The sequence below is a fragment of the Trichechus manatus genome, unplaced genomic scaffold (genome assembly GCF_000243295.1).
Source record: "Trichechus manatus latirostris isolate Lorelei unplaced genomic scaffold, TriManLat1.0 scaffold00001, whole genome shotgun sequence".
In the NCBI taxonomy this organism is placed as follows: Eukaryota; Metazoa; Chordata; class Mammalia; order Sirenia; family Trichechidae; genus Trichechus; species Trichechus manatus.
Genome location: NW_004443937.1, coordinates 35,300,102 through 35,314,543, shown reverse-complemented (window position 1 = coordinate 35,314,543; position 14,442 = coordinate 35,300,102). Strand labels below are relative to the sequence as shown.

The 14,442-nt window shown below is 41.9% G+C and overlaps 1 protein-coding gene across 1 annotated transcript in view; it reads left to right on the top strand.

Moving 5' to 3' along the window:
• The window catches only part of ERC2 (ELKS/RAB6-interacting/CAST family member 2), an 857,293-nt gene that overhangs the window by 151,158 nt on the left and 691,693 nt on the right, over positions 1–14,442 (top strand). Inside the window, exon 2 of the mRNA XM_004368755.1 lies at positions 8,743–9,159. Within this exon, the coding sequence (XP_004368812.1) occupies positions 8,743–9,159 (417 nt within the window). The remainder of the gene's footprint in view (positions 1–8,742; positions 9,160–14,442) is intronic.

The window sequence follows — 14,442 nt, the reverse complement described above, 5'->3', positions numbered from 1 at the left end:
TTAGTTATGGTTTATATCCTATTTGTGCCTTATATTAGGGCCCCTAGTGTTGACCCTATTTTTTTCCATGATTTTTATAGTTTTTGGTTTTATATATAGGTCTTTGATCCATTTTGAATTAGTTTTTGTGTATAGTATAAGGTATGGGTCCTGTTTTATTTTTTTAACAGATGGACACCTTGTTTTGCCAGCACCATTTTATATTTACTTTTAAAGTCGTTTATTTAAACATTTTAAATATATTTTATGTTCTGTAAATGACTTTCCCTCATTGAAGTTTTCCTATGTCTGTGCTAATTTTTTATTGTAGGCTTATATTGAATTAAACTGTATTTTTTTAAATCTTGAGGGCTTTTGTTGTTTTCCCGCTTCCAGAAAGAGTTTGCATTTGCTTCTATCAGGAGCCAGGGGGCACTAACCTACCTGGCAGCAGTTTAACCACTTGAAATCTGGGCTTAATGGGAAAATCTCATATTCAGCTCTGTGTCTCCCGTGACTTTCCGTTCACTCTGTCAAGCTCAGTGCTCTTATCAGCATTTGCTCTGGTACGTATTTAACTGTACTATTTTGAGAATCTGTCTTTCCCTGCCTTGGACATTTTGCTCACTTCCTTGTAATTCCAGCAATGCTTTGAAAGCATATTTGCGTGTTTATCCAGCTGAGTTAGTGGGAAAGTTCCCTGGGTGGTGCAGACAGTTTGAGCTTGACTACTAACGTAAAGGTTTGCTATTCGAACTCACCCAACAGTGCCATGGAAAAAAGGCCTGGCGATCTGCTTCTGTAAAGATTACAACTAAGAAAATCCTATGGAACAATTCTACCCTGTGATACTTGGGATCGGTATGTGTCAGAATTGTCTACAATGGCAATGGTTTTTTTTTTGTTCTATTTTTGTTTAGCGTAATGGGAGGGCCCCTCAGAAAATATAGTTTGCCATAATGCCCGAAAGAGAAGTTGTTGGGACCTCTTTTACTGTCCATTGCCCTGGGATGGTATTGCTGAACTGCATGTTCAATACTTGGAGTAAATTGGACAGACTAAGCTGTTTTGCTCCCATTCCATTTACCTGTGTTTAAAGGACAGACCAGTGATTTTAAACTTTCTTCCTTCTGTGGACTGGAGATAGGACTAGTCTTTACTATCCAGGGCAGAATTCAAGGTATGCAACTAAGTGCCGGGGGCGGGAGGAAGTTAAAGACGACTAAATTAAAGGCCAAGTATCAGAGGTCAAATGGTTTGTGCTCAACTACTGATCTAAAGGTTGGCAGTTCAAACCCACCTAGTGACACTGTAGAAGAAGGGCCTGGTGATCTGCTTCCCTAAAGTTTACAGCCAAGAAAACCCTATGGAACAGTTCTACTCTGTAACACAGGGAGTTGCTATGAGTCAGAATAGACTCAATGGCAAGAGGTTTTGGATTATCAAGATAAACTACCACCCATGTGTCAGTTTGTTGTACTGTGGTGACTTGCGTATTGCTATGATGCTGGAAGCTGTGCTGCTAGTATTTGAAATACCAACAGGATCACCCATGGTGGACAGGTTTCAGTGGAGCTTTAAGACTAAGACAGACTAGGAAGAAAAGTCTGGCCATCTACTGCGAAAAATTAGCAAATGAAAATGGGTCACAATAGAGTTTTGTACGGTATAGTGCTAGAAGATGAGCTCCCTAGGTTGGAAGGCACTCAAAATACACGATGTCCACAACAGTGAACTTGGGTACACCAATGATCATAAAGATGGCGGAGGACCTGGCAAAATGTTTCACTCTGCTGTACATAAGGTCGCCATGAGTTGGAGCTGTCTCAAGTGCAACTAACAACAGGAACAGCTAGGATAAATACGATGTATCCTATTTGTGCTCCTAGCAGAGTGACTTCAGAGAGTAGCCTGGATTCCCATTGTCACAACTACTCTGCTTTGCTCCATGGTGTCCTCTGAGTGACAGGCTGTGGAGACGAAAGTTTGCCTCTTGAGCTTCACTCATTTGTGGACAACTGGAGAATGATCCCAGAATCAGGGCAGTGGGTAAGATGTTTTCTGAGCCCTCATGCTACCACTGACTCTTGTACTGGAAAGGAATTAGCTGTTTTGCCACCTGTAGCTGATCTGTACTGTAAGTCCTAAGATGACAGCAGTGTGGGGCCTAGGTGTGAGATAGGATCACCTGGCAATGTCCTGTCCCAATGCAGGCAGACATTGGAAGGGCTTCCGTCTCCAGGTACTCAGTATAATAGAAGCCACAGAGGTGGTTGAGGCTTTGGGAAGTTGAAATTGTGGTAATGGCTGGGAGATTCCAAAGAGAGAGCCCCAGAAGACAGCCTTGCAAGTTGCTGGTTTGTAGGTACCTGATGTAGGAAACAGGTTGAAATGAATGCTCTTGATTATTGATCCAGTGGGCATTGAGTGACTGTCTCAACGAAATGTGCTTTCACAGCTGAGATGGGGGAAGTGATTTGATCTGAAAATTGAATAATCTAGGTGGGAGAATTGAAACCATGTGCATCATTTTTCTCACCTTTTGACTCAGAGAAGGTGCTTTGTCTTTGCCGGAGATTTCAATTTCATTGTTTCCTGATCTTTTAGAGCTAGTTTTGATTGAGCTTATCTTTTGGTATCAACACAGTCTCATTCCAAAGACTTGGGAAGGAAGTCTTAGTAAATTGTCCTCTGGATGTCCCATGTTGTTTAACTACTGGATGGGACCCAGTGATGTGGAAGTGAAATGAGCTAGATTATTTCTCATCCTACCTCTAGGAGACACCAGTGTCATTTCCTATGTTGTCACAGTAGAGAGGGACCCTCTTCTGGTCTACTCTTGGGGTGATATATTGGAGTACATACCAGGCTGGAGCTGGGATCTCAAAAACCTAGATTCTGGCAGTGGTGGTGTGTGTGTGGTCATGGACCTATCCTGTCATTTGACCTCTGTGGACCTGATTGTACAATGGAATTAGCAAGCTAATCTTTAAGGTTTCTTTGAGCTCTAAATGTTCTGATTCCATGGCAGCGGACAGATTATATCTTTCAAAACGTGGGTTTTTGTTATTATTGTCATTGAAGCATATCCTAGCCTATGCTGGCTGATATAAGTGTGCCAGGTACCTTCTGTGAGCTTCATATCTACAGGTAGTCCCTGACTTATGACATTTTCGAGTTATGATGAACCGCACTTGTGACCATCTGTTTTGTTTATGCGTTATCATTGGTAATAGGTACTACATATAGTGTTAACAGCGTGTAATTTGCTGATGTTAGCATTCTCAGATGTTCACAGATCAGGTTTATAAAGATACTGATACTAAAAGGCAATCATAATGAAAACTAAAAAAAAAAATGAGGTATTTGACTTATGTCAAAACAGATTTACGACAGTCATCGGAACAGAACCCTGTCGTAAGTTGGGGACAACCTGCATTAACTCATTTAATTCTCACAGCAACCCTATGTCGTAGGAGCTATTTAACGGGTTGCAGTTGAGTCATCTCCAACTGATGGCGACTCTGTGTGTGTCAGAGTAGAGCTGTGCTCCACAGGTTTTTCAGTGCCTTATTTTTCGGAAGTAGATCGCTATGCCTTTCTCCTGAGGTGCCTCTGCAACCTTTCAGTTAGCAGCTGAGCACAGTAACCGTTTGCATCACCCAGGAACTCCTAGGAATTATTACTCTCCCCCTTTTTCAAAGGAGGAAACTGAGATAGAGAGAATATTATTTTCGGTGGATTATTTGTTAATAAACGTGTTATTATATTTTAAAATTTAAATTCTCTATGTTAAAATACAACGAGGGATGGGAGTCTGGTAAAATGACATTTGAAACTTGATTGAGATGAATCTCTTAAAGTGGAATGAGAGAGAGCGAGAGTGCTCACTTCATAGCCCCTCCCCACCCTCAAGTATTTGAAGCAGAAAGAAGATCAAGCCTCTAGAAGGTACAGGTATTTTGCTTGGGAGTCCCTTTTGTAGAAACAAGGACATCCCTCCCTGCTTAATTTCCAATGTTTTACAGTTAAAAGAGAGTGAAAACTAGATGCAAACATGGATTTGGAAAAGTTTTGAACACCAAATTTCAGGCTTATTATCAGATTGTATTTGGTCATGCTAAAGTCATTCGTTGTTGTGAGGTGCCATCGAGTCAATTTTCGACTCATATCAACCCCATGTGACAGCGTACAACTGCCCTGTAAGGTTTTCTAGGCTGTAATCTTTACGGAAGCAGATCACCAGGTCTTTGTCCCATGGAGTCGCTGGGTATGTTCAAACTATCAGCTTCTCGGTTAGCAGCTGAGTTCTTAATGATTGCGCCACCAGTGGCTAATAAAAGGACTATCTGGAAAACAGATTTTGTTTTTTTAATAAATGTGAAATGTGGAAGCATCTGTCAGAACTAACTTTGAATAAGGAACAACCTGCTTAGGATGGCTAATCCTTAATTCTGAGAATTGCTGTAACTGTCCATAATTGCCCACCTGTCTGTGCACACACACACACACACATACACGTGTACGCCCAGGCACACGCGCCCGCCCGCCAGCAGTTCACACTTTTTTCTCTAACCGTCCCGAAGTATTTGTGCCCGTGCAGAAGCCAGAAGGTCTGGTGGTTCAAGCAGGGGCTTTGGGGTCAGACTGCCTGGGTTCAAACCTGCCGGTGCTACTCACCTATCTGGGTGACCTGGAGCAGATTACTTACTCACTTAGTGTCTCCGTTTTCTCATCCATTAAATGGAGACCATAACAGTACCTACCTCACAGGGTGGTTGTGAGGATTAAAGAGCTTAGAACTGTGCGTGGCACGTGGTAAGTGCTATCCAGGTGTTTGCTTCTACTGTTCTGTAATAGGTCTCGTCTGTCTTGCCCTGCTGGGCTTTTACACTTTCTCTTTTCTTTCCATTACTCTTCATGGCGCTGACTCTCATTTCCAGCTCGGTGGTGGCCCCTCTGTTGGGGATGTTTTCCCGCATGCCCCTAGTCTACGCTAGGTCCTGTCTGCATTTCCAGCCAGCTGGTTATGACTTCTTCATGACCCTCATGACGTTATATTGTTACTGCTGATTTACTTGTCCAAATGGACTGTGAGTGTGACTGTTTCTTGCTTTTTCTGGTACTTTATGAGCATGATGGAGATACTCCGTGTGTATATATACATATATATATATGTAGGATGGGTAAGAGGACCAGATTTTCCGCCCTTCTTCCCTCCCTCCTTCCTTCTCTCTTTCCTTCCCTTTCTTCTTCTTTCCTATCTTCCGCCTTATCTTCTTTCCTTTCTACCAAACTTCCTCTCTACCATCTCCCTTCCCTCACCCCTTGACTTCCTTCCCTTCTGTATCTGGCACTTGATTTGTCTTAAGTTATTCCTCATAGCAACTCTATGAAGTAGGAATTATGATTATCCTTGTTGTACAGATGTAGAAACAGAGGATCAGGGTGATAGGCAGTTTTCCTATCCAAAGGGCAACCCCTTTACCAAGTTGTCCTTCCAACATTGTTGCTACTGCTCAAAGCATTTTGGCAGTTTTTCTTTGTTATTCTCTTCTGGCCAGTTTGTGAACCACAATAAGAAAACCAATCTTATTTTTGGTCGCTCTCAGAAAAGTTAATTTCCAATTCGATCATCCTGATTTATCATATTTGTCTCCAAATAAGATCTTCTTGGAAATTCAAATTACCTTCAAAGGGCAAAGGCTTGCCATTGTCAAGAATACTTAAATGGCTTGAAGACAGTTGCCAAAGCACACTCTTGAGGGCTTTGGCAGCAGCCATATTTCTGAACTGAAAGCTGTAGCTACTCCTGTGGACTTTGTTTTGAGGTGGTTTAGTGGTTGGGGGCTGGTGGAGGATCATATCACTTTATAGTCCCACCTCTTTTTTTGGTAACAACTTTATTGAGATATAGTTTATATACCATACAATTCACTCATTTAAAGTGTAAAAATCATTGGTTTTTAGTATGGTGACAAACTTGTACAACCATCACCACTGTCTATTTCCAGAACATTTTCATCACCCCTAAAAGAATCCTAGTACCCATTAGCAGTCATTCCCCATTCACACCCTCACCCAGCCCTTGACAACCACTAATTTACTTTATGTTTCTATAGATTTGCCTGTTCTGGACATTTTATATAAATGGAATTATACAATATGTGGTCTTTGGTGACTGGCTGCTTTCATTCAGCATATGTTTTCAGGGTTCATCTATGTTATAGCATGTGTCCATACTTCATTCCTTTTTATGGCTGAGTAGTACTCCATCGGATGGCTACACCACATTTTGTTTGTCCATTCATCAGCTGATGGACATTTGTGTTGTTTCCAAATGAGATGGCTCCAAAGAAGATATACAGCTGACCAATAAGCACATGAGAAGATATTTAACATTATTAGTCATCAAGGAAATGTAAATCAAAACCACAGTGAGATACCATTTCACACCCACTAAGACAGCTGTGATAAAAAAGACAGATAAAGTGTTGACACGCATGTGGAGAAATCAGAATCCTCATACCCTGCTGGTAGGAATGTAAAATGATGCCTTGTGGTTTGTTCCTAAAATGCTTTGGAATAGACAATCTGACAGTTCCTCAAAAGGTTAAACACAGACTTACCATATGACCCAACAATTCTACTCCTAGGTATATATTCAAAAGAAATGAAAACATATGTCCACACAAAAGCTTGCACATGAATGTTTATAGCAGAATTTTTTTATAATAGTTGAAAAGTGGAGGCAACCCAAATATCCATCAACTGATAAATGAGTAAACAAAATATGGTATATCCATTGAATGGAATATTATTCAGCCATAAAAAGGAATGAAGTGTTAATACATGCTACAACCCGAGGGGACCTTGAAAACATTATGCTAAGTCAAAGAAGCCAGACACAAAAGATCATGGATTGTATGATTCCATATATATGGAACGTCCAGAGTAGAGGCAGAAAGTAGATTAGAGGTTGCCTAGGACTGGGATTGGGGGGAATAGGGAGTGACTACTAATGAGTTGAGGGTTTCTTTTAGGGGTGATGTGAATATTCTAAAATTGGTTGTGATGATGGTTACACAACTTTGTGAATATACTAAAAACCATTGGATTTTGTGCTTTACAGGGATGCATTATATGGTATGTGAATTATATCTCAGTAAAGCTTTTATTTAAAAAAAAAAAAGAATTAATAGTGTCCATCATTCAATACATATACCACTTGCTTACTCTGCATTCAGTACTGTGGAAGGCACTATGGCTTATGGATGAGAGAGTACTTGTTCATAGACATTTCTAGATGGGAAGATGAAGTGCATACACACAGAGAATATAATCTGAGTCTTTGTGTAGACCACACTCAGAAAGATCTCAGCATCTCTGGGTGTCAGCTGTAGGCATTGAGAAGGATTTCACAATGCCCTGAAATACTGGGAGTCCCTGCAGGCAGGAGCTATGCTTCACATCCAGCTCTGTTTGTCAGTGCTGAGCACCATGCCTGCTCCAGGCCAGATGCATTCAAACCCAGCTGTTATGTTTGGAGTAACTGCTGTGTTGGGGGCCTCGTGGTTTGTCCCTAGGACAAGACTGCCTTCAGGCTTGTGGCTGCCTCCTCTGATCAGCCTGGGCTCAGCCCGGTGGGGAAGATGTTACTGAACTCACCGACTGTCTTTCTTTTCTGCCAACTGGTGACTGTTTTGTTTCTCTGGTACTTTCACTCTGATTTGGGTTAAAATGGGGACCTGGAATAATATATGGGTGCTTCTGGAGTATTGTGTTTTCCTCCCTGGAAATACATCCAAGACTTTGGGTTCCTGGGTCAGTGAGATTTAGGAAAACAGAAGGTGGAATAAACCTCACATTTGGTTTTCTTTTGTTCACGTGTATCAAACATTAGTGCTGTAGATTCTGTGTAGCTTATGGGTCTTTGCTGTAATAAGAAATTGTTTTTCTTTTTTCTTTCTTTTATTTTCTGTGAAGGTACTTTATGTTGATTAAGTTTGTTGTGTTAAATATCCTTTGCTTGCACTGGACTTTTCTTTGTGTTGATTTTTTGCTTCATTTTTTTTTCTTCCATTTCCCATGCTATTCAGTTACTGGATGCCAGAAGAACCAAGGTTTGTCCACTCTTTGCAGCTCCTTTGTTTTGCTCTGCACAATTTTACCTCCTCCTATGTTTGAGTGTGCCCATTATGTCTGCAGTTGTTCCCTTTTGCTTGCAGATGCAGTAATCCTGTTTACTAAACCTGTTCCTAGCTTTATTTGTTAAAAGATAAAAAAGTCCTTGTTTGTGTCTACTTGTAGTGGATGCTATTATTTTCAAGTGGACATGCATTTATCATGGAAAATAATGGATAGTAGAACTGAGAACACCTTAGGAAACAAGGAATGCTGAGTCTGGAGCATTGTGGGCATAAAGAAGGTGTGCTTGTGGAAGTTTCCCTCTAACCCCTCCCACTTCCTGAATTAAAACTCTGTAGATGTAGAATTGCCCTTGTGACTGACACTAATCGACTGTTTCTGTGCATGTGTACATTTCTCTTAAGACATTTGGAAAGCATCATTGAATTAATTCCCCTTCTCCATGTGCTGTCCCATGCGTCTGAAGTCACCGTGGTGGAGTTCGTGGCTGGCCCGAGGGACCTCATGATTAACATTCCATGTTCATAGTGGTAGCAGCAAACAGCACTTGGCATTGAGATTGACTTTGTTTCCCTTCTTTCTCTTCTCCTGCTTCGTCTGTCTTTCTCATTGCAGCACCTGCAGCTGACAATCCAGGCCCTTCAGGATGAGCTGCGAACCCAGAGGGACCTCAACCACCTCTTGCAGCAGGAGAGTGGCAACCGCGGGGCTGAGCACTTCACCATCGAGCTGACAGAGGAGAACTTCCGGCGGCTCCAAGCTGAGCACGACAGACAAGCCAAGGAGCTGTTCCTCCTGCGGAAGACGTTGGAGGAAATGGAGCTGAGGATTGAAACGCAGAAACAGACTCTCAATGCCCGAGATGAGTCCATTAAAAAGCTTCTCGAGATGTTGCAAAGTAAAGGTTTGCCATCCAAAAGCCTTGAGGATGACAATGAACGGACGCGGCGGATGGCGGAGGCTGAGTCTCAGGTCAGCCACTTAGAGGTGATTTTAGACCAGAAAGAGAAGGAAAACATACATCTTAGAGAGGTAAGCACATTCAATCTGTTTCCCCAAGGCCATTTTTTTAAGTGTTAAAATATGTTATCGTAATATTTTTACTGTTTGGACACTATTTACAGCCTTAAGAAAACTCCCTTTGTCATCGGTTTCATAACCCCCCTGTCTGCTAATCCCCTTTAAACTGGAATTTTGCTTTTTGTTCCTCTTCTCACCACACGTATGTCTCATTATTATTCGACACGTATTCAGGATCCAAGTGTGTGCAGCCCATGTCAACTCTAAGGTGGTTTATAATTGCTTTCCCCCGGGTGGAGACGGTTTTAAGGTCTTTTAAGTAAGGTGCAGTTTAAGTTCTAGCTGTTTATCAACTACCTTTACTCTAAAGGAACAAAATGAATAGGCATTTAGCAAAACAGTGGGCCTAAATGTCTTCACAGCTGAGCTGGGGGCAGGGTTTGCAGAAGGCAGAGCACGTGGATGCTTTTGGAAAGAAGGGCCACTGTGTGGAAGGGAAAGAAGGAAACGTATGATGAAATTTGGATGTTTTTGTTTAGGATAATCTGTGCCTGCGCATTATAATCTGTGAGTGTCCCAGGTTTTTTAAGTATGCATTTTTTTAATACTCAGTCGGTTAAATCATCTGAACCTGAGCTAAGTCCTTCAGAGGTGGCTTCCCTGGCCTGCTGCCACCATTGAACGTTGGGATACCCAGATGTCTGAGAATATGTGGTTGAATAGAGCTTAGAAAAAATGTGGGTGACGGCCAAGGTTTGAAATTTTTACAGCAGTCCCTTGTCACTGGGGTGGTTATGGATCTCAAAAGTGCCATGTAGGCAAAACTACTGTGGGAAGACACAGATCTCACAGAAAATAGTAAGCAATAAGATGACATTAGGTATATTTTCAAACTATTCCATGGCAAGAAATAAAAATTCCGAAAGATATTTGCTTCTAGACCAAATTAGATTTCTTGGCATTAAACACTCGTTCAGATAGGCAGCCCTTCTTTCGGGTCACTAGTTTTGAAAACATGGTTTCCATGTTGGGACTTGCTAATGGGGATGTTCCCAAGAGTTTTCTGTGATGTCAGTTGTATTTGCTTAGAATATTTGAACCGCCTTTAGTGCTTTGAAACTTTAATGTCCTCCTTATTTTTTCTTGTTTTGCTTCCATGAGACCATGGCAACATGCTTGGGCAATCACATGGCTTGGTTTCATATTGAGATACTTAAAGAAATCTTTTGGTGGGCTTGGTCTTCCCATCCATACTACAAGAGGGTGAATATTGTGGGAACACTTCTAAGATGGTCCCCAATGATCCCTGCTTCCTGTGATTCCTGTCCTTGTGTAATCCCCTCTTCCTGAGTGTGGTTTGTACCAATTGACTTGCTTCTAACCAACAGAATAAGTCAAAGGTGTTGGTATGTGACTTCCATGATTAGGTTACATAGGATTGTGATTTCTGCTTTACTAGAAGACTCTGTTGCCTTCTCAGCTTGCATACCTTGATGAAGGAAGCTGTCACATGGGAGAGGCCCACATGGTAAGGAACTGTGGGCAGTCTCCAGTCAATAGCCAGTGAGCAACTGAAGCCCTTGGTCCAGCAGTCCACAAGCAACTGAATATTTCCAACAACCACTTCGTGAGCTTGGAAGTGGATCCTTCCCCAGTTGAGCTTTCAGATGGAATGGCAGGGCCTGGGATGACACCCTGATTGCAGACTTCTGTGAGACGGTGAAGCAGAGGACCCTGTTAAGCTGATCCACAGCAACTGTGAGATAATACATGTATGTTGTTTTAGATGCTACATTTTGGGGTACTTTGTTACATAGCAGCGGAGCAGAAATTGATCCTCTGCCTGCCTTAATCCATAGACCTTCCATCTAGTTTACAGAAAAGGAGTATTGATTACTGGTACATTGTCACTTACATGGGGAGTGACTGTAGGTTTTGAAATTTTGGTTATTTCAAAACTGTGGTTGGTACAGGATGATTATTGTTGAAAAAACCTGCTGCTTTATTCAGGAACAGTGACATTAAGAAGCTTATCTATTGTTGCACAGTGAGCAAGTGGTGAAGCTGGGGATTGAATCAGGCTGACTCCAGAGTCTGAGCTCTGAAACTGTTTTTCAGTATCTGCTCTTCTAGAAAACCCTTTCTCCAAGCGTGCTCGGCAGAATAGCCATTCCACGGCATGTTGATAGCTGTTGTTGCTGTGTGCCATTGAGTTGATTCCAATTTACAGTGACCCTATAGGACAGAGTAGAGCTGCCCCATTGAGTTTCCAAGGCTGTAATCTTTACAGGAGCAGATTTCCAGGTCTATTCTCCCATGGAACAGCTGGTAGGTTTGAACCGCTGACTTTTTGGTTAGCAGCTGAGTGCTTAACCATTGTGCCACTAGGGCTCCTTTTGATACATGTTATGAGAGAAAAAGGGCTTCAGGGCCAAGTAAACTAGGGATTCCACAGAGCTTACTGCAGGACCTTTGGGCTTTTTAATATATACATTATTGTGCTTTTTCCATTTCCCGGAAAGCAGAGCTTCTTAGACTTATTGGACTTGCTTTTCTCTTGATGCACTAGTGTTCTTTGTAACACACTTTGGAAAAATGCTATTCCAGGAAATAAAAATTGCTTTTAATTTGTGACCTATAAAGTCTGTAATAATATACAAATAGTTGTTTCCCATAGCCAAATAACTGGGTAATTTCCTTCATTAGTTCTTCTATGAGGCAGAGTTTATTGTAAGCTATTTCCATATTCTCTGCTGATTTTTAGAATGTTCTTCTGTTAGGGTATTTTTACATTTTTTTAGTGGAAAAACCTGGCTGACTGCTTTTGGTATTAAACCAGTAAGAATAACTCAGCTTGAATAAAGAAGTTGCCTGACCTCTGTTAATTTAAATGAATTTAAAGCAGGATTTAAAATGTACTTGAGGTTTTAAGGTCAGTATTTTCCTGATTTCTTTTTCATTATGCACAGTTTTCCCAGGTTGGGGTAGGTGGTGTGAAGGCTGGGAAATGGAGTGCTAGTGATTTTATGGCTCAGTCGCAGGCAGAGGTGTTGGGCCTCACTTAAACCCCACCCTTGGGAACTCTGGCCTTGTTTAGCTGATCGTTTCGGTTGGTTTGAAGTTGGCAGGAGCTGCAGGTGGGTTGGGTTGGGTTGCTTTAGTGTCTTGTTATCTCTTGGTGGTCTGGAAAAGGATAAGGGTGAAGCCACTTCTTTACTGGAAGGAAACACAACTTAGTTGGAAGACCAAAACCATTGCTCAGGAACTACAGCTGATGTACAAATGTAAGCCCAAGGGTTGGCTGAAACTCAGCATTACTCTCTAGAGGCGTCTGATGCATTTGGATACAGGTTGATTTGATAAGACACTGTTTGATGTGGTAGGAGTTTACCTTGTTCTCTAGCTTTTTCTGCAGAGAACATATTGTTCCACGGAAAGGTTTTAGCAATTCAATATCCAAAACATTACTGATCTCATTAAAAAAAAGTGGGTCTGTATACCAGGATCCTCTGATACTCACCTCTCCTTAATATTTTTCTTGACTGGTCCTGTAGAAGATATTTGGGGGTCTTTGGACTCATTGACGGTAAGATGCTTGAAGGGAAGGGATATATGTTCTGCTGTTATGCCTGTTGATCTTCTCTGCTACTCTGTTTGCGCAGAGTGGCTTTCCTTGCTAGCAGGGGCACATGAGCACTCATATCATTGGGGGCTACAGTTGCTACTACCCAGACCAAGAAAAGTCCCCAGGAAACTGGGTCTGGTCTTTCCCTCTGTGCTGTGGACTGGCAGGGAAGAAGGCAAGGCAACTTGAATTCTTGGTCTTCTAGTTTAGTGATTCAGGTTGTCCTCAGGCCAGTGGGGGATCCACCAAGGCAAAGGATATAAGTTCTTGAGCTCATAGACCTTTTACTGACAGCTCAAATCTCCCCCATATAATCTCTGCCCAAACTTCTAAACTTCACCCTGGTTCCCTTCTCTCAAAACCATACGGCCTCTTTCTTTTTAGCACGTGTTTGTTTCCGACTATGCTGACAGAGTAAAGCCATGATTTTGCGGATGCTGGCATTTCTAATCCTGACTCTACAGATCCAGTGCATTCTATTTCTATCAACAAAGTGTATCACAGAAAATAGTCCCAAACACAAGTGATCATATAACCATAACTTTTTACATACATGATATTTTTCAAAGGTTGTTGTCTATACTGATTACAGAATGTAACAATTTCTCGCTATTTTAATATGGTGCATTTCTTACTTGATCATACAGTCCCTGGGTGGTGCAAGTGGTTAAGAGCTTACCCGCTAACTGAAAGGTCTATGGTTCGAACCCACCAGCTGCTCCGCAGGAGAAAGACGTGACAGTCTGATTCCGTAAAGATTACAGCCTTGGAAACACTATGGGACAATTTTGCTCTGTCCTATAGAGTCGCTATGAGTAGTAATCGATTCAGTGGCGGTGGGTTTCTTTGGCTTGCTAACTGAAAGGTTAGCGGTTCAAATCCATCCAGAGGCCCCTCAGAAGAAATGCCTGGCAATCTACTTCTGAAAAATCAGCCATTGAGAACTCAGCAGAGTACAGTTTTACTCTGATACACGTAGGATCGCCATGAGTGGGAATCGACTTAGTGGCAGCTTGTGGCTGGTGGTGGTCTCACTTGATCAGTACATTCCCTCATTATTCCCAGACCTCAACCATTACTGGCAGGTGCTCAAAATATAGTTCAGTGAGTGAAAAAATGGTTTTAAAATACCTAGAGAATGCTCTGTGGTTTATTTTGCTAATATTGGAAATATTCCTAAGGATTGAATGAGCTCCATGTTCTTTTATGTTTTCTCTATCATTCCTCTGTGTCTCTAGTGGAGTTGGGAGCTCTGGTGGTGCAGTAACTGTGAGCTCAGCTGCAAACCAAAAGGTCAGCAGTTCGAATCCACCAGCCACTGCTTGGAAACCCTATAGGGCAGTTCTACTCTGTCCTGTAGGGTTGCTACGAGTCAGAGTCAACTTGATGGCAATGGATATAGTGCAGCAGGAGCTTCCAGAGTAACCTTAACTAGAATTTTCCTTTCCTTTAAAAAAAAAAAAATGTGTTGGACATTGTTGGACACATGTTGAAGATCCATATGCAGGATGCTGTGAGAGTGCCTTGGGAAGTCTGTGGTCTCGTTCAGGGGTTCAGGCGTGCAATAAGAGAGACAGCTCCCAGTTTCTGCGGTTTATTCTGTGCTAGGTGCTGTACTAAGTGAATACTGTCATTGTCGTCCCCATTACTCAGGTGAGGAAACTGAGCAC